The sequence below is a fragment of the Pelophylax lessonae genome, assembly GCF_965119305.1.
Source record: "Pelophylax lessonae genome assembly, chromosome: 6".
Classification (NCBI taxonomy): Eukaryota; Metazoa; Chordata; class Amphibia; order Anura; family Ranidae; genus Pelophylax; species Pelophylax lessonae.
Genome location: NC_138773.1, coordinates 269,592,050 through 269,612,116, shown reverse-complemented (window position 1 = coordinate 269,612,116; position 20,067 = coordinate 269,592,050). Strand labels below are relative to the sequence as shown.

Sequence of the window (20,067 nt, the reverse complement as noted above, 5' to 3'; positions counted from 1 at the left end):
AAATCTACAGTGGAGGAACTAGGCTGGTCAGGAGACCTTTTGGAGATAAAAACAGCTTCTTCCGAACATTCACCCAATTGATCATAGGTCAGTCTCTTAGGTGGGTGAATGACTCTCCTTTCCCTCTGTTCCCGTGGAGGCATGCTCTCAGAGGTACTAGGATCACGCACTTCTGAGGATTCTTCCATGTCCCCCTCCTCATGTTCCAACGCAGAGGCACCTGATGGCTCAAGAGAGGTCAGTTCTTCTTCAGAGAAGGGTGCAACCTCCTCCTCAGGATCTTCATCCTCAGCTGCTTCTTCTGGAAGCATATGAAAGGGTATGAATTCAGGGGCTTCTGCCCGAAGGGCTCCTCTATCAGCCAAGTCAGACGAAGACAGGGAGGCAGGTGTGGGTTCTGGCAACTGAGATGACCACAACCAGTCGGGTACCTCCTCTTCATCTTCCAAATCTTCAGATGGAGAACTTCCCTCTCCCTCATCTGGGAGCATCGTCTGAGATCTGGTAACTGGTCTGGACCGGCGAGAAGTCGAAGGGGCCGCTGACAAGTCTTCCACAGGGGGCATACGAACCGCTTCAGAGAGAGGCAGCAAATGGTTCCGATGCCAAGCCTTCAATGGACCCACACTTCCCTCAGGCCGAATTTGGTACACAGGAAGGTTTGGCAGTTGCTTACAGATAACATAAGGTTGGGACTTCCAGCGGTCTGCCAACTTGTGTTTTCCCGGGACACCCAAGTTTCTCAACAAAACCCTGTCCCCTGGTTGCAGGTCATGGATCCGAACTTTTAGGTCGAAATTTTTTTTATTCCGCAGTCCACGTTGATCAGATGTGGCCTGAGCCTTGTCATAGGCCGCTTTCAGACTCTTCCGCAGTCGGTCCACATATCCTCTATGCGATGCTGAAGAGGTATGATCAGGCGAAATGCCAAAGGCCAAATCCACTGGCAACCGAGCCTCCCTTCCAAACATCAGCCGATAAGGGGAATATCCAGTAGCATCACTGACAGTGCTGTTGTAGGCATGCACAATGGCAGCTACGTGCCTGCCCCAATGCTGTTTCTTCTCTGAGCTCAAAGTCCCCAACATATCCAAAAGAGTCCTGTTAAATCGTTCAGGCTGGGCGTCCCCCTGTGGATGGTAGGGAGTGGTTCTAGTCTTTTGAATGCCTAACATATCTAACAGTCTCTTGATCAGTCTGCTTTCAAAGTCCCTTCCCTGATCAGAATGGAGGCGCTGTGGTAACCCATAATGTACAAAGAACTTCTCTACAAGAACTTTGGCTACCGTTGAGGCCTTCTGATCCCTTGTTGGGAATGCTTGAGCATATCTGGTAAAATGGTCTGTTACCACAAGGACATTCCCCTGGCCACTCAGATCAGGCTCTAAGCAAAGGAAATCAATGCACACCAGCTCCATGGGTCCCTGACTTTGTAGATGGCCCATTGGGGCTGCTTGACGTGGCAGAGTCTTCCTCTGTATACACCGGACACAAGAATGACAGTATCCTTCAACTTCGGCCCTCATACAAGGCCAATAGAACCTGTCCCTGACAAGCTGAAAGGTTCTTTCGGGCCCCAGATGGCCATGATTATCATGAAGAGCGGCCAGAACTCCCTCTCTGTATTTAGCTGGTAAGAACAGTTGCCACTTCTCCTCCAGATCTTCAGATGGACCTCTCCGGTAGGCCACTCCTTCTCTGATCTGTAACCGGGTCCACTCTCTATGCAACAGACGGGCCCCCTGAGGGGAGTCAGTTAGAAGCAACTCAGGGCTCTGGATCTCCAGGGCTTCCAAGAGAAGTTTTCCCAAAGGGTCTTCCAACTGCTCCTTCCGCAAGTCCCTTTTGGACAGCCGGGGCAAACCCTCCCCTTCAACTTGGGTCACCTGGCAGTAGCATTTGGGTACTCCGATAGCCGAAACCCCAATCTCTTCTGCTCTTGACCCTCCTCGGGATCGAAATTCAGTTCCCTGATATAGGGCACGCACCCCTTCTGGAGCCAAATGAGTCCATTCTTCCGCAGGTTCCTGTGGAACATGCAACCTTCTGGATAGGGCATCTGCATCCCTATTTCCGATTCCTGGCCGATACTTCAGGCTAAAATTGAAGCTAGAGAGGGCAGCCAACCATCGATGTCCTGTTGCATCCAGCTTGGCCGTAGTCAACAGATAGGTGAGGGGATTATTATCTGTCTTGACAATGAATTCAGCTCCGTACAGGTAGTCTTTCAATTTGTCAACCACTGCCCACTTCAAGGCCAAGAATTCAAGTTTGTGAGTAGGATAATTCCTTTCAGCAGGCAGTAGGCTTCTGCTCACATAGGCAACAGGTCGCAGATGACCCTCATGCTCCTGATAAAGTACCCCCCCCAGCCCATCTCGGCTGGCATCAACATGCAGTTCATATGGTTTTGTGGGGTCCGCATAGGCCAACACAGGGGCAGTGGTTAGGGTTTCCTTCAGCTGGACAAAGGCCCCTTCGCATTCCGGGGTCCACTGATCCTGGATGGATTCCTTAGCCTTCCGGGGGCCTATGGTGGACTTCGCCGGCTTTACCAACTCAGGGACATCATCTTCTTCATTCTTCAGGAGCTCATTTAGGGGTCGGGCAATCTGGGCGAACCCCTCCACAAACCTCCTGTAATAGGAGCAAAAGCCCAAGAATGACCGGAGTTCGGTCACATTTGTGGGTCTCGGCCAGGAAGCAACAGCATCCAGCTTGTCCGGGTCTGTGGCCACCCCTTCTTCAGACACGATATGGCCCAGGTAATGGACCGAGGACTGATAGAATTGGCACTTCTCAGGAGAAAGTTTCAGACCTTCTTCATGTAGCCTCTTCAAGACCTTTTCCAACCTCTCCTCATGTTCTTCTAAAGTTCTGCCAAACACGATAACATCATCCAAGTATACCAGTACCTCTATCAAATTCATATCTCCAACGGTCCTCTCCATCAGCCTTTGGAAGGTAGCAGGGGCCCCGGACAACCCCTGAGGCATGCGATTGAACTCAAAGAACCCCACAGGGGTGATGAAGGCTGTTTTCTCCCGATCTTCGGGGTGCATGGGGATCTGATAATACCCACTCTTTAAGTCCATCACACTGAACCACTTCGCCCCTGACAGACTCTGTAGGGCATCTTCGATTCGAGGAGTGGTATACTGGTCTGGGATGGTTCTTCTGTTCAGCGTTCGGTAGTCGATACAAAGCCTCAAAGATCCATTTTTCTTCCGGACTACCACTATCGGGGAAGCATACGGGCTCCTGGATTCTCGGATAATCCCGATCTTTTTGAGCTCTGCCAGCTGTTGACGTAGATCTTCTAAGTCACCTAAGGGGACTCGCCGGACTCTCTCCCTGAAAGGCTTGTCCTCACTCAGGCGGATCTTATGAGTGGCGCTCCTGGCACATCCCACGTCAAACTCGTCCTTAGAGAATATTTCCCTCCATCGAGCAAGTTGTGCCTTGGCCCTCTTCACCCATTCCGGCGGGAGGGCAGCGTTTCCAGAGCAAAGCTCCTCTATAACCGCTTCACCCTGTTCCTTTTCTTTGAAATCAATGGGGGCAACTGGGGTAGCCGGGTTGACTTGGCCCAGGAGCACTCTGGCCGGTACCTTCACTGGTGTAATAGAGGTGTTTCTGACACTCACTAAAACCCTTCCACGGTTTTCCTGTAACACCTTCAAAGGGATCACCTCAGGGATCACTTCTATCCCTCTCTGTCTCTCCTTTTGACCTGATTCAAAGATAATGAAGGGACCCGGCTGTTGCCATGTGAGTTTAACAGAAGCCTTAAAACAGGCCACCTCTCCTGGCTGTAAGACCTTTTCTGCTCTATCCAGCTTCCAGAGTCGTCCAACTCCTTCTGCGGGGGTCTCTTGCTCCAACACTAATCGTTGGTAGGCCTGTCGTAGCATGGGATGGATCCTTGGCGCCTGAGCATCTTGTCCCTGGACCAGTTGTATCAGAAGGCGCCTTACCAGGTCAGTGTTTGTTCCTACGATGAGAGAGCTTTGGTTGGCCCCTGGTGGACGAGGACAGACCACCGCTAAGGTGTCGAAGGTTTCCGCTTCACCAGCCACTGATGGATCAAAGGTCAACTTGATTGGCAGATACCCGTCATAGGGAAAACTTTGGGTCCCAATACCCCATATCTCCAGATCTTCCAACTTCTGCAAAGGTAGATGGGTAAGATATTTATCATAGAAGTCTCTATACAAAAGAGTCACCTGGGCCCCTGTGTCAAGGAGGGCTCTTGTGTAAATTCCTTCCACCTGAACCGAGACCACTGGGGAGGGCCCGACCAAGTTAGTTGGGAATTCTCTTGATGTAGCCTTGTTATCTGATTCAGTTCTCTGTACCCTGGCCCTCTTCTCCTTTTTCTTCCTTGATCTAGGCCCCCGCCGAATCCGGTGTGCATTGACTTTCCTTCCCTCAGTAACCCGGAGTCTAGAACTGGGGGTGTTATATTTGGGTCTGACCCCCTGACTCAGTTTCCCTGATCCTGCACCACTTCTGGAGTCCCTTAAGACTGGCGGACACCCGGTTGACTCCTTCACCGGTGTCCTCTGAAGTTTCCCGCTGGCTCGCGAGGTTTCGCGGCAGCATTTCCTGAGCTGGGACATACCCTTCTAACATGCCCAACTCCCCCGCAGTTGAAACAAGTTAACAATTTTGCAGGCCGTGGCTCTGGATCTGTGCTGAGACTAACAGGTTCATCTGGCCTCTCCGATATACTCCCCTTGGGTAGAGTGGATACCTGACCAGTCAGGATGGACACCATTTCTATCAACTGAGACACTTGGGTCTTTAGGAGTTCAACTTGAGAGTCACCCTCTTCCACACTTATCACTCCAACCCGGGCAGTTGAGTCAAACTGCCGACTTTTCTTCTTGTTGTCCAACATGACCTCTTCCTCTCTGACCATTCGAATCAGATCGGGATATTCTAGAATGCCGCCATCTCGACGAGTTCGTAACAGTATGGCAATGGGATCTAAAGGTTGAGCCCCTTTCAGAACCTGTCGTGCACGAGTCTCATCTATTTTCCGGGGGTCTATTCCTTTCTTTAACAAAATCTGGTGGATAATCCTATCCAGACGTTTAATGAATTCGGACAACTTCTCCCCCTCTTCTTGATAACAGTGGTCCAACTGGTAGAGAAGTTCAGCCGCGTTCTCCGTCCGACCAAACACATCTTGCAGAATGTCCAAATAATCCTGTGCAGTGCAGTTCTTCTTGCTAAGCTTTAGATTACGTACAGCCTCTAATGCAGGTCCCCTTAAACTCTCTGTGATCCTCTGCTTCTTGTGCTGTTCTGGTACCTCCCATTCCTCCAAAGCCTGAGTGGCGGTATCTAGCCACTCTTCGAACCCATCTTCTGCTGAAGGCACAGGCTGTTTCCCAGAGAATGTCCGGAGCTTCCTATATCCAGTCATCAGATAGCTCGAGGAGTCCCTGCTACATTTTGCCACAATCTCCCCAAGAACAGCACACAGTTCTGAGCTAAAAGTCGACAAAGGTGATGACTCAGGATGCCCTTCTTGGACACCTTTTTCTTGGCTGGATACCCCAGGGGTGGTGGATGAGGGACCCGCAGTAGGAACTCCTGGATGTATCAGGAAAAGTTCTGTTTGGTCAATAGTTTTTACACTGTTTCCATTGAAATAATCAGGGACCCCTTTCCTCCACTCACACAGTGCATACGTGTGTGGGGCAGTGGTGTCAGTTTTTATGTCAATCACCCAGAATTTCCTGTCTGTGGATAGTGCCCTTAAAACAGGGAGGAGCTTTTCTTCAGTCCAGGCTTCTCCCTTGATTTCAACCACCAGGCCATTTTCCACTATGACATTCTCTTCCTTGCACCACTCAGCAGCAGCGACAGGATCCATTTCTGCGTGGGAGGGGATTCTGGGGCTGAGAGGGTTGTGTTGCAGGACTGTAGAAATCCCGGACGAGCCCCCACGTGTAGCACCACCCCCGCAGGAGCTGCTGATTATATTATTGGGTCTACACCCTGCCTAACAACCCAATCAAATTGGCTCGATCCCTCCTCAGGCACAACTGACCCAGAATAGGACTGGACTATCAAATAGATACACAGGTTGGAATACAATACTTCACTATGCAACAATACCTTGTTACCTTCTTGAATAGTAGTCCCTCTGGGTGACACAATGGAACAACGCACAAGATTGTAATTAACCAAACTTAGTTTACTATATATCAAATTGAATAGGGGAGATACAATACAATACAATACAAGTCCATAAAAGGTTATTTAAAACAGCTTTAAAAAGGTAAAAGAATACCCCCACACTCCTCCTGCATTAAGGCTAGACACAGTACCAGGTAGGTGGGCCTATCTGAGTCCCTCCCCCAGAGTTCTCTTCTTTCTTGTTGATCTTCGCTAGCAAGGTTATTGAATAGAGCTCATTTGTAATCCAGATTAGGAATAAAGATCAAGAGAGAGAAAACAACGAGCTGTTAGTTGTCACCGCAGGGTGTCTGCGTAACTGAGCAATAACTTCTGCGAGAGAGATAAGCCTCTGGCGACTCCTTTACAGACCTTATTGTTTGTCTATGAGTCTCCTGAGAGAGTATGGTGATAAACCCCGGGGTTTTATCACCTCCTGCTGCGCTACCGCTATCTGTAGATAAAACTGTCTCTTCAGCAGATAAAGTCAGTTATTGGGCATGTGCCCTCTCACCAACAGAAGTTTCTCCTTCGCGCGCTTCCACTGCGGTCTCAGTCCTTTGGCTATATGCCAGCCGCACGGGGTCCTTCTGGCAGATGACTTCCGGTCTCGGCAAACAGCAGTATGACCTCCAGGAATGTGCCTCGTGCTTGAGATGGGACGGTTCCACGTCGTCCCTCCAGGCTAAAAGGCTCTGGCCCAATATCCAGTGTCAGTCCTTCACTCTCGCTCGCTGGTTCCTCAGAGTCCAGCGCAGAAAGGCCCCCCCTTCGCGCGCTTCTCTCTTCCTTTAAATAACCTCCCCCATAGTGCCGTGCGGTGCAGCCGTGCACCCTGGATCTTGCAAAGCAGCCTGGGAGATGTAGTTTCTTCATCTTGTGAAAAGGAAGTCACAGCCTGGGAAATTCCATGCAGCTACCACTAGAGGGAGCCTAGTTCCTGGATCTTGCAAAGCAGCCTGGGAGATGTAGTTTCTTCATCTTGTGAAAAGGAAGTCACAGCCCAGGAAATTCCATGCAGCTACCACTAGAGGGAGCCTAGTTCCTTCCCACATATCAAACAGTGTCTTTAGGCATGTTTAACCCCGCTACATTTGTTTCCTGGATATGAGGTTCTACCAACCTGCAAGCACAGTTTGTACTTTCTGCCCCAATGTGGTTAATGGAATGCCAGCTAGAGTGTTGGCAACAAAGATTGTGTCTGTTCTGCCCTACTCTCTTGTATTTTTTATGTGATGTATTGAACTGTCTCAGGGTAATATTGTACTCTAATATGCTGTCATCAAGTGTTGATTTTGAGCCACCACAACTTGTTTACTGTATGATTTTTGTTTTTCCCTCTCTCCTCCCCTCTTGTTTGGTGCTAATTATTTCAGTCCTAGCTAGACCTCCTCACCCTGCTTGTCTTCCATATTCCCTTAGGTAATGTTAGTAATTTGTAGAGACAGGGCTTAGGAGAGTCATTGTATTCTTACACTGCAAAAGACTGGAAAAACATCCTCTACACTGAAATTAGCGGAAGCAAAACTGTGTTGGATTCTATTCTGTGCCCTATTGAAGAGTTAAAGCGTTACTAAACCCACAATAGTAAAATCAGTGTGTATATGCAGTAAAGCATGCTTGTTATACTCACTGTGAAACCTAAGGGGTTAATCCTCTGCATTGTGTAAAAAGGCTGTTTGATCCTGTCTTCTCTGATCCTCCCCTTCTTCCACTGACTCCAATAAAAATCCTGATATTTAGAAAGCCAGGGGACAGGCTGCACATGCTCAGTTTGGTGTGTATTCCTAGAGATTTTTTTTTCCCTTGGTAGAGTGCATGTGATCAGCACAGGGCCAATAAGCACTGTCCAGACACAGGGTCAGGGGTAGTGATTGACTGATATGGTTTTTTCGTTGCCGATACTGATATTTTAGCCATTGCATATCGGTATCGGCCGATATTGTCCAGTATTTTCGTACATTAAAAAACATTTTTATTTTTTTTCTTTGACAGGTACTCTTGTGGAGGAATCTGGGGGTCTAAAAGACCCCAAACCCCTCCTCTGCACTTAAAAGCATTCAAAACGCCAAGTTTGGCTGTTTTGAATGCTGTCTTTCTTTTTTAATCCGGCGCCGAGTACCCGGAAGTGATGTCATGTCATCACTTCCGGGTTTTTACATGGAGACCCATTTAGAGCCGAATGAGGCTTTGATCGGGTCTTCGGCGGCTGTGCAGGCTGGTTGCCTGGGTCTCCCGGTGGGGCGGGAGACCCGGGCGAGCCGCGGAAGGCGGCGGGAGGGCGTCCCCTCCCGATCCTTGTAATGACAGCCGAGCGGGTTCTCAGCCGCATCAGTTGTCATTACAAGACAGCCGACTGTCGGCTTTGGACGCTGGTAACGGGGTGATGCCTCTAGCTGCAGGCATCACTCCGGTAAAAGCCCTTTCCGAAATATATATGCAATATCAGCCAACTTGGTGGCCGATTCCGATATATCAGGGAAAGTGCATATCGGCCCTCGATATATAGGCTTTGCCGATAATCTGTCGATCACTAATTAGGGGTCCTGCATTCTGATAGGACAATTGTGGGAGAATGAAAACTCCTCCTACAAGCTTTAACAAGACACTGATAGAAGTCATAAGACTGCTATATACTGCTGATCAGAAAAGGTATTTAGCAGTTTATATTCATTAAAATAATTTCATTTCCATGTTCTGTGTACTGTGGGAGACCAGATATAGTGAATGCAGGCTCCTGGGTTTAGTAACAATTTAAGCTGCCTGTGGATGATGCCAAATGAGCAGGTAACCATACTGTGCAGACAGACTGGGTCTAAGGAACAATGTCAATGCATAAAGCGACATTTTGAAACAAAACAGTGTCCTAAATGATCTTTCTAATTAAAGATTGTTCTACAAACATAAAAAAAAATCACTTTGACCTAAATTTACTTACCTGACATAATTTCCCCACATATTAGTAAAATCACCCCACTAGTTTCCTTTCCTTATACAGGAGAGGGAAGTCTTGTCTCAAAGAAAATTTCCATGAGCTGAATTTTCTTGTACACAACAACACGGGCCTCTAGTGGTAGGAAATTGCAAGGCTTAAAGGGCATTTCCTTTTTTTGTAGCTAAATTGGGATAACACCTACTTTATATGAGCTTACATTCACATCCTATCAGTTTGTGGGATGCACTGCAGGGTCTCTGCCATCTTAACAGCAGAGACCTGATTCCTTACTGTGAATGTTAAGAAGACCCACAACATGTCTGTGCATGCGCTGGCTGTTAATTCCAGATGGCAGACTGTAGAAGAGTGGAGTAGGGAGAACTTTGCATGCAATGCTGGATTTCAGTAAGTATGAGTTTTTTTATTTTGAATAGAGGGACACGTGTTCGGGATTTACATTTTTTCATTTTTGATAGGTAGTGTGGACATGTACCATAATAATCCTGTCTGTACTGTGCAGACAGATCTCCTTATGAGTTGTAAACTAGACTTCAAAACTGTCTGTCCTAACAATGGGTTAGAATCTGGCCTTCTGCATTGCATGTTTAAAGTTTTTTCCGGTGTCAGGCCTTCTAAAAAAGATCTAAGGCCCATTTCACACGGGTGGACCGATTGGGTCCACCTGTCAGTTTTTTGGGCGGACCTGATCAGACCACCCATTTCCCTCTATGGAGCGGCAGATGTCAGCAGATCCGATCAGATGACAGTCGGATGGAAACAGACAGGCGGTTCGTTTCCATCTGACTGCCTATAGAGGAAAGTGTGCTTTGTCAGCTCTGCATCAGTGGAGTGGACACTGACTGCTCTACAGGGATCAGCGGAGAGATCCCTTGCTGAGCAGGTGTATCCGCTGGTGGACTCTGCCAGTGTGAAAGGGGCCTAAAGGGTAAGAGGTTTTTTTTTTTTTTTTTATTTTTCTTTTACTTTTTTAGGTATGCTGTACCATATGGGAACATATAACAAACATTTAGTGAGGGTTTTCTCAAATCTGACTGCAAAAGTGGAAAGACATGTTAACCCTAGGCAATCAAATCCGCATTATTGCGAGCTGTCTAGATAGGATTAAATCGGATGTGTTTACCCCTGTGCTGACCGTGTAACACATATGTGCGGCACCAATAAGGGTGGGCTTTAATGCCTAGTTGCTACAAATACACATTCATGTTTGAACGAGGCTGTGTGCTGAGAGCGCACAATTTGCATACTCCCAGCACAGTGACTGAGCTGTCACCAACAGCACTCGGTCAAGCCTCTGATCAGCAGCCAACTGGACAGATAATCACTGTAAGAGCCAATCAAAGTGGCCACATGATACAGTAGCCCCGTCACCTTCCTGGGATTAAAATAAAAAAATGCCGATACCTTCCAAAGCCGTCATGTGGGTTTTCATAAACAAGGCCAAGCCACCATTTTTCATTCTTTTTTGACAGCTAGAAATATAGGAAGTATGGTTTTAGATGACCGGTATGTTTAGAATAATATTACAATGTATAGAGATATTTACAAACTAGCTATTATTATCTTTATCAAACAGCAAGACAACCATTCTTTTACTGACAAGATCTTTAACTTTAGGGGATAATTCAAACCAGAGGGAAGATGAATTCTATAGATTAAACTCAAATCTCTGCATCTTCTCAGTAAGCTTTATGGACTTTTTAAAATTTAAATCACTAATAAAAAGGCTTTATTTAAATCAACTTGAATAAAATCATAATTTTTAAAGAGCAACTCTCATCTCTGTCCTGCAGCAGCTCTTCCTCTGACCCACTATTGACTCACCGACCATCCCTTTCACTTTAATGGGACGGCTGGTGATGCTGCAGTGACACAACAAGGTGAGGGATGTGGCGGCAGCAGGTGAATGGATGCCCGCTAACAGGCGCTGCCATGATGGATCTGAAATGACAGGTGCTCTTTAAATGTAAGGACTCATTCTTGCTGGTTTTTCTTTTTCTTCCTCCAGTTGAAGTCATGATGTATATGGCGTAACGCGTAGAGGTACCAAGCGGTGGGCAGGTTTGACGTTTTGATGTGACCTCTTTGAAGTCCTGATTATCTAAAGCTGTTTTTTACTTATAATAATACTATTTTACTTATAATAATAAATATGAGTTTAATATTTGAAGTTGGATTTTGGGTTCATGCTTGAATTTATCGATACTGCACCATTGGAGATTGTCTTCCCTTTTTTTTCATATTGTATGTGCTAAACCTTATTTGGAGTAACACCGATTATAGTGGAGTGATCTATTTGAACGGACGACACTAATCCATCTGCCCCCTAACTGCTTGAGACCCTTAGTGGGTGAATTATGGAGGTGAGCAGACATTTCACCTGGTGATAGATAGCAGCACATTATCTAAAGAGTGGATACACATGGAATGACCCACGGGACTTCCTTCTGATAGATTATTTTGGACTTCCTTTATATTGCACATTTGCACTTTTGGAGTGGATATTTATTACATTTTTTCACTTTGGACTTCTTCGCTTGTTTAGCGCTTTACTTTAATAAGAATTGGGCTTTTGTACCACATTGCACTTTTTCTATACTCTTCACAGTATTTGGCACTACATCCTAAATGAAATAATTATGTAAGTTATATAATTTATGCTTTTTGTTTTTTTTTATTAGTGCTATCATATTTATTTATTTATTTATTTATTTTGGATTGAATCCTGTTGGTTGCACCTTATATAACCAGTATCACATTGCATTTTAGTAAGACATATATTTATTTTGTATTATATTCTGTATGGATTTTATTGTATTTTTTACACTTTACAATTAAGCCTTTCTCTTTTCAGCAGCGCTACCACATCCATTAATTCCATTCTTGATGGTAGTTAGAATATTTGCAAACAAAATTAAGGTTTCTTATTTAGAATAAGAAGCTGTCAGGTTAGAAAAACAGCAATATCAGAACCGATTTTAGGTTAATAGGTTAATCACACATTGTTGGAGAACTACTCAAATTATTTTATTTAATTAAAACAATAACATTATATTACATATTCTTGTATTTGCTTAAACGTCAATGTTTAGTAACTAGATAAATAAAATCTCTTTAAAAAAACCAACAAACAAAAGAACTTAAACTAAATATAATCACCTGGGTCCACATAAAAAGAAAAAAACTTTAAAGGAGATGTACAGCCAGTTTCACTTTCATTTTTACTGCTTGCTCTTCCTTCTCACACTTAGAGCCTGGTACAGATGCATTTCTCTTCAAACAATCACACAGTTTGTAGTGTACATAGATTTGCAAAACAATGGGATAAAGGAATAATCCTAAACTATACAACCTCATGCTACAAAACTAAGCTCCATTTCATGCTGAATAAACAAAATTATTAATGTATCTTAAATAGAGAACTATCTTTAGATAGGTTTTTACTCCAAAATTCAGACGATGCAGGCAATCCACTTAGTGGTAATATTTATTCCAGATAAGATGAGCAGGACCACCGCATAGATCAGTTTGCCATAGCGTTATAGACGCTCCTAATTTACTGTGCTCACCTGGATCCTCCCACTGTGGCTGTTTCAGTACAACCAGTGTTGCAGGCCATCCCTGCTGCTGCCCCAATCTCTGTGCAGGCACCCACCTCAAATATTACCCCTGTAAGAGGTATGTCTGGTGCCACCCTGCTTCCAGTTCAATGCAGAGGGTTTCTCAACCAAGTTGGGATATACTGCCCCAGGCGCTCCCCATGATCAGAAGCAAGGTAGGCTTCATTATTTCTTTGCTTTCTGATAGAGCCTTGGCCATGGCCATGAAGTTTGTGGCTTCCTTTAAAAGGGTATTTGACATTCCTGCTCGCTCCACTTCTGCTACCAAGAGCCTCATGTCCATCAAACAGAGTAAGAGAACTGTTGCTGATTACGCCATTGAAATCTGTACCTGGCAGCAGAGGTTGCTTGGAATAATGAGGTCTCATGGCTGCCTTTTCTCATGGTCTCTTGGATAACATTAAAGATGAGATAACAGCTGAAGACATACCTACAGATCTAGAGAAGTTAATCATGTTTGCCATTCTCATTGATTCCAGACTCTGAGAGAGACCTTCCCTTAAGGAGTGCTTGCGGAAGCCTCCTGTACGTTTAACTCTGAACTTCGCATTCCCACACTTGCCTCCCTCACCTTCCATGCCTTCTGTTACCGAGTCCGTCAGGGAAGTAGAACCCATGCAGTTGAGCTCCACACGTCTCTCTGTGGAGGAGAGGACCTTTAGGAGGAGGGAGCGATTGTGCCTTTAATGTGGCCAGGCAAATCACGTATTGAAGTCTTGTCCTACCCGCCTGGAAAATGCCCAAACCTGTAGGAGACAGACTTTAGGTGGTGTTTTTAGGTCCCCAGTTAGCCTCTAGTTCCAGTTACCCTTTCTTGGTCTGAGTCGTCCATTGATACACAGGCTATAATAGATTTTGGGGCTGCAGGCCTGTTCATAGATAGTGCCTTTGTATCTAAGCACTCAGATTTGCTGCAGCTTCGTGCCACTCCACTTGCCTTGGAGGCTATTAATGGGAGACCTTTCCAGCCTGCCCATGTGAGCTCCGTTGACCATGGCCGTAGTGGCTCTGCACCATGAGATAATTTAATTTCAAGTCATTTCCTCACCTCATTACCCGGTGGTCATTGGTTATCTTTGGTTACAGAGGCACAACCCTTCTTGATTGGCATCAAGCTGAGGTTCTTTCCTGGACGCCACAATGCAGACATGTCTTCAGACAAGACATGTTTTCAGAAAGTGGTTAAGGTCTTGTGCACTTCTTCACTCTCAGGATGTCCTCAGGAAGGACGTGCTGGAACTGGAGAGAGTCCAGAGAAGGGCAACAAAAATAATTAGGGGAACGGAGGGCATCGGCTATGAGGAAAGACTACAAGCACTGAACTTATTCTCTCTGGAGAAGAGACGCTTGAGGGGGGATATGATATCCATGTACAAATACTGTACTGGCGACCCTAGCATAAGGAACAAACTTTCTAGAGAAAGGGAATACAATAAGACACGTGGCCACTCACTAAAACTAGAGGAAAAACGGTTTAACCTTAAAATACGTAAGGGGTTCTTCACTGTCAGAGCAGTAAGGATGTGGAATTCTCTTCCACAAGCAGTGGTATCAGCAGGGAGCATCGATAGTTTCAAAAAACTATTAGATGGGCACCTTAAAGACCACAACATACAGGGGTTTACAATGTATGGTTAACAGCAAACACACATACACATCATAGGATGAACTGGATGGACTGATGTCTTTTTTCAACCTCACAAACTATGTAACTATGTAACTCTCCTTGCCAGAGGAGTACCACGAATTTAGCGATGTCTTTGACAAAGGTCAAGCCAGTAGTTTGCCTCCACACCGGTCATATAAATGTGCAATTAACCTTTAACCTGGTGCCATGCCCCCTGTTGGCTGGGTCTACACTTTATCTGTCTCGGAGGATAAAGCTATGGAGGACTATGTTGCTGATTTCACTTTCTCAAGGATTAATCTGTAAGTCCTCATCTCCAGCCGGTGCTGGTTTCTTTGTGAAAAAGAAGAGTGGTGAACTGAGACCTTGTATCGATTATAGGGGTCTCAATCGTGCCACGATTAAGAACGCTTGTCCGAATCCATTAATTACAGAATTATTTGACCGCTTCAAGCTTTAAGCGAGCTATGGTTTTCACTAAGCTTGATTTGAGAGGGGCATACAATCTTGTGAGGATCAAGGAGGGCAACAAATGGGAAAATGCGTTTAATAACAGCAATTGATATTACGAATACGGTCTCTGCAACGCTCCTGCAGTTTTTCAGGGATTCATCAAAGATATCCACCAAGATATGTTGCAGCAATGTGTTGTGGTTTAGCTCAACGATATTCTCATATATTCAAAATCCCTAGAGAGCCACCACACAGATGTCTTCCCCATGTGCTACAGAGGTTGAGAGATAATCTGTATTGTAAGTTGGAGAAGTGGGAGTTCCATCATGAGCAGGTTAAATTTCTGTGTTATGTAATTTCTACTGCCGGTTTTTCGATGGACCCAGATAAACTATCTGCAGTTCTACAGTGGCCCCGACCTGTAGGTCTTTGTCCGCTACAATGTTTTCTTGGCTTTGCCAATTCTTATCAGAAATGTATTCACAACTTCTCTTCTCTGGTCAAACCCCTGACTGATATGACCAGGAAGCATGGCAACCCCCAGAATTGGTCTCTGGATTCCATGAAAGCCTTTGAGTCTCTCAAGGCTGCCTTCATTTCAGCTTCTGTGCTGGCACATCCTGATCCTAAGTTACGCCTCATTCTTGAGGTTGATTTGTCTGAGACTGTAGTAGGCGCCCTTCTGTCCCAACATCCTACCTCTGAAAGCGCTTTGCATCCTTGTGGCTTCTTTTCTATGAAATTGTCTTTTGCAGAATGCATTAAGAGATTGGGGACAGAGAATTGCTAGCTATCATTTTAGCTCTTAAAGAATGAAGGCATCGAGGGTACCACTGGGCTGGTCCTCATTTTGACTGACCATAAAAATCTAACATTCTTGTCGGAATGGCACAATTGGCTTTTTTTCTGTCAAGCTTCAATTACAGCTCATCTGGTCTATTTCTCAACAATTCTGGTAGCCTAGTCTCCACGCTGATGTAACCGCCTTCGTAGCCGCTTGTTCCGTGTGTGCTCAGTCTACGACACCCCGACGCCTTCCAGTGGACCTCCTACAATCCATACCCAATGGAGAGATGAATTGGATCCTCTTGTCTATGGATTTTATTATGGACTTACCTTACTCCCAGAGCAACACAGTTATTCTTATGGTGGTTTACTGGTTCTCAAAGAGGTCTCATTGTTTGCCACTTAACAAGTTGCCTACATCCGAAGAACTGGCATCCATTTTTGCTCAAGAGATCTTTCAGTTACATGGGCTACCCAAGGTTATCATCTCGGACAGGGGTAGCCAGTTTGTGTCCAGGTTTTGGCGAGCCTTTTGTGCACAGTTGGGAATTCAGATTTCCTTCTCCTCGACCTATCACCCATAGTTCAATGGGGCCACAGAACAAGCCAACCAAGTCTTGGAGCAGTTCCTACGTTGCTATATTTCTGACTACCATAACAACTGGTCAGACCTCTTACCTTGGGCGTAGTTTGCTAAAAATAGTGCCATCAATGCCGCTAATTGATTGTCTCCATTTATGGCAAATTATGATTTCCAGCCATCCATGTTGCCTGATACATTTGTTCCTCAAAGAATTCCTGCATTAGAGGAGCATCTCCATTCCACTTGGGTTTAGGTCTAAGAGTTCTTGCCACGTGCCAGTGATAGGTGCAGACTCCATGTTGACCACCGACGCCTACCTGCAACTTACTACCAAGTTGGGGGGAGGGTCTGGCTGTCATCTCGTAACCCCTGACTCCGTGTTCCTTCACTGAGATAGGCACCATGGTATATTGGGCCCATTTGTGGATGGAGAAATCCTTCCTGTTGGGGCATTGGTATTTTGACTCTTTTACCCGCAACTGTCAGGATATTCTGATCTGGGGCTTCAACCCCTGATTGACAAAGGTTTTCCAGCTTGTCCCTTTGACAGAAGTTGATCAAAGGACTGACTTCTCATTTCTTGAAGTACTGGTATATATTGTCCCTCCAGGTGGTTAAATACAGTGATGGGGGAGCAGGAGAAGTACATGCAGGGGTAGGCTTTTAGGTGACTCCCTTGCATGACATAGTGAAAGCACAGGTTCTCTTTGAGCAGGAGTCTGAATAATCAAGTTATTATTCCACAGACCTAAATATAAAAGATTTTCACGTGAGTCTGACTCTTAAACTTGTGAGTCAGGATAGGCCACCTGAAACCCAACAGCTGATGCCCTGTTAATGAATATATAACCGTTCAATAGAATAGAGCCCCTTAGTTCAAGCCCCTTTCAGACGGGCCAGACTCCGTCCAGTGAATCCGCTTGCTCAGCGGGGAATCTCTCTGCTGATCCCTGCTGAGCAGGCGGATGACAGGTTCGTGTCTGTTCGGATATGCAGAGCGGACACAGCCTGCTGTTCTCTATGGGGCTGTCAGATGGAAACAGACCATTTGTCTATTTCTATCCGACTGTCATCCGAGTCACCAGATGGATGGGGAATGGATCCCCAACCGTCTGTTTTTAGCAGACTGAATCCCCATCCGTCGGCTTTTAGTGGACTGGATCGAATGCCAGTGGGTGTCAGTGGAATCCCCTACTCCATAGAGAATATGTGATCCGATCAGGTCCGCCTGAAAAACTAGGGCCATGGAGAATGAATTTAGCTATCCTCTCTTGGGAAGTCAGATCACCACAGCACAAAAAAAATGAATTTGGAGATTTGGAAGAGGCTGAAACAATAAAATAAATTTTTGTTGTGAAAACAAAACTTCACCGAAAGGGGAAGTTCTATTTATGCCCTCCTCCCCCTCCTCTTAATTTTGGCACTTTTTTTTCGGGGTGGGGGGGGGGGGGTGGGGGTGAGGTGACCTGGTTTTGACAGGTACCTGCTCCCACTTCCGGTGAGATTGCTGGGGCGATCCCCCGGAGGTTCTCCTCACCCCGCACCTTCTGGGACATGTCACAGGTCCCAGAAGGCTGCAGGACAATTCACAAAGTGCAGTGTGACTCACTCATGAGCAGTGGGCAGCCAGCTGCCACAGTAAACATGCCAGTGACCTCATGATCAGTGAAGAAATGGTTTGGGTGAGGACGGAACTGGACCCCTGGACAGATAAGTGTCCTTTTATTAAAAGTCAGCAGCTACAGTATTTGTACCTGCTGACTTTTCATTTTTTTCAAACAGGGCGTAGAACTACTTTAAGAATACTGTACATATATGGACTTGATTTTTTTAGTGTCACTTGAATTGTTTAGTAGACTATGCAGAATGTTTAGCCCTCAGTCATCCTACCTAAATCCCAACTCCAGATAAAACTTTTTATTTTACTTTAGTTAGAGTGCTAAAGATCTTCTTTCAGGTTTTAGTGCCTCTGTATGGGGCTTTGGTGGAGATTCAACCTCTTGTCCTACAGAAACACATATACTGTTATAACCAAAACATGCTTTCAGTAGAGTTACTGTAAGAATGGTAAGAACATATGACAGTGTCGTTAGCATTGTTGATGCTTTGCTGACAGCTGGTTCCCCCATAGCTTGCACAGGCATCAGAGGTATGGGAAGTGAAAGCAAAATCTTCCCAATAGGGACCACAGATATAAATAAAAACCCCAACCAATTTTAATTCTTTTCACTCCATCTAAAACTACTAAAAGAATACATTTAGGCTGAAGTTAGCCTTCAATAAAAGAAGGTGGAATGATTACAGACGGCAAAAAACATATTTGTTCTAAACCTACCTTCTTTATTCTTCTGTAAATAAATTCTTGTTCAGCCTCAGAATGTATAGAGACTATATAACCTGACATGAAGCCACAGACCAATTCAAATGTGGCAAAGTCACCTTTTGTTTCATGGAAAAGGTATTTTTTTCCTTGATAAAAAACAAATGGAATTTCTGAAACAAAAAAAGGAAAAAAAATGAGTTCATTCTATAGCTTCCAATATTTTAAGACTGAAAAGCAGAAACAACTATTATAAGAGGGGTGTGCGGCATAGGACTCGTTTTTGGTTATTAATGAGTCAACTTTTCATTTCAAGTGAAAAAAAACTTTCAAAGAGAAGTATGGGGTTTGAAAAAACAAACCTACAAACTCCCCTGGGTTGATGCAGCATCGATCTGATGCTTCATCTGTCCCCAGCTGCCTCTAAGTCCGAGAACTGAGTGATCAAAGACTGCTGAATGCTCGGTTCTCGGTCTTCAGTAAGCAGAGAGAGGTGACACTGTCAGTCACAGGCTTTCTGCTCTGCCTTTCCAGCACTAACTGGAGTGCTGGGCTGTGGAGGGAGCGGCTGGCTGTCTCCTAGCTGCACGCTGAAAGGCTGAGCAAGCTATCGGCCAGGAATCTGGGTGGATCCTGACATTAAAGTCAGGATCTTTCCAGAGTCTGGACTGGCTGAGTGATGTCAGCTGACAGCAGACTTTAGCCCGGTGACCACTGAGTACGGGTCGCAGGAGTGCAGAACGAAGTCCACTTCTGTGACCTACAGGAGAACTAGGGCCAAACTTCTTCAAACTTGGCCCTACTTCTCATTTAAAGACCACCAAAACCTGAAATGTCAGTTATCTGTGATTTTGCTTCCAGAGACATCCTTCCATCACAGTACCCAAACCCATACTACAACCATGACAAGGCTATAAAAGGGAATTAAACACTCAAAGCATTTGTGTTGGCAATTTTTGAAAGTTCTTTCAGCTCGCACTCGCTGGTTCACTTGTTTCTTAATTTTAAAGTGGACATTTGTACATGCATGTTGTAAAATTGACTTTCTTTTTATTGGTTCCTTTGCCAGCTGGATTGAAGAGAAGAAGCCTGTGTAAGCTCCTAGTTGCTCTGGCTAGAGCATACACAGAGCTAAGCAACCTCACCCCAGCATCACATGACAACTCTGGGGGAAGAGTCACATGCTCCGAGTAATTTGCTTCACTCCAAGCAGCTGATATACTAATGAGAGGCATTTAAAATAAACTTAAAATAAACTTTTCTTTTTAGTTTTGGATACAGTGGAGAGAGATTAGGACTCTTGTCAGGTTTTTATTGCTGGGTGTGTGTTCCCATTAGAGAGATTCACCATCTCTATTTGTCCTGGCAAAAAAAAATCCCAAATTTTGGATTGTAACATAAATGTAAGAGTAGGGTAGCTGAAGTGATCTGTGGAAATAGTATAATTGTAGATGTAGTGTCATTTTGCGTTATTAACAATTGTAGTATTCAGTACTCAGTCATACACATATCTCCTTTTATTAGCATTTCAAA

The 20,067-nt window shown here is 45.2% G+C and overlaps 1 protein-coding gene across 1 annotated transcript in view; it reads right to left on the bottom strand.

Moving 5' to 3' along the window:
• PLA2R1 (phospholipase A2 receptor 1) overlaps positions 1–20,067 on the bottom strand; it is a 155,109-nt gene that overhangs the window by 56,806 nt on the left and 78,236 nt on the right. Inside the window, exons 17-18 of the mRNA XM_082260092.1 lie at positions 18,550–18,707; positions 10,550–10,617 (exon numbers count right to left, since the gene is read on the bottom strand). Coding sequence (XP_082116218.1) covers positions 10,550–10,617; positions 18,550–18,707 — 226 coding nt within the window. The remainder of the gene's footprint in view (positions 1–10,549; positions 10,618–18,549; positions 18,708–20,067) is intronic.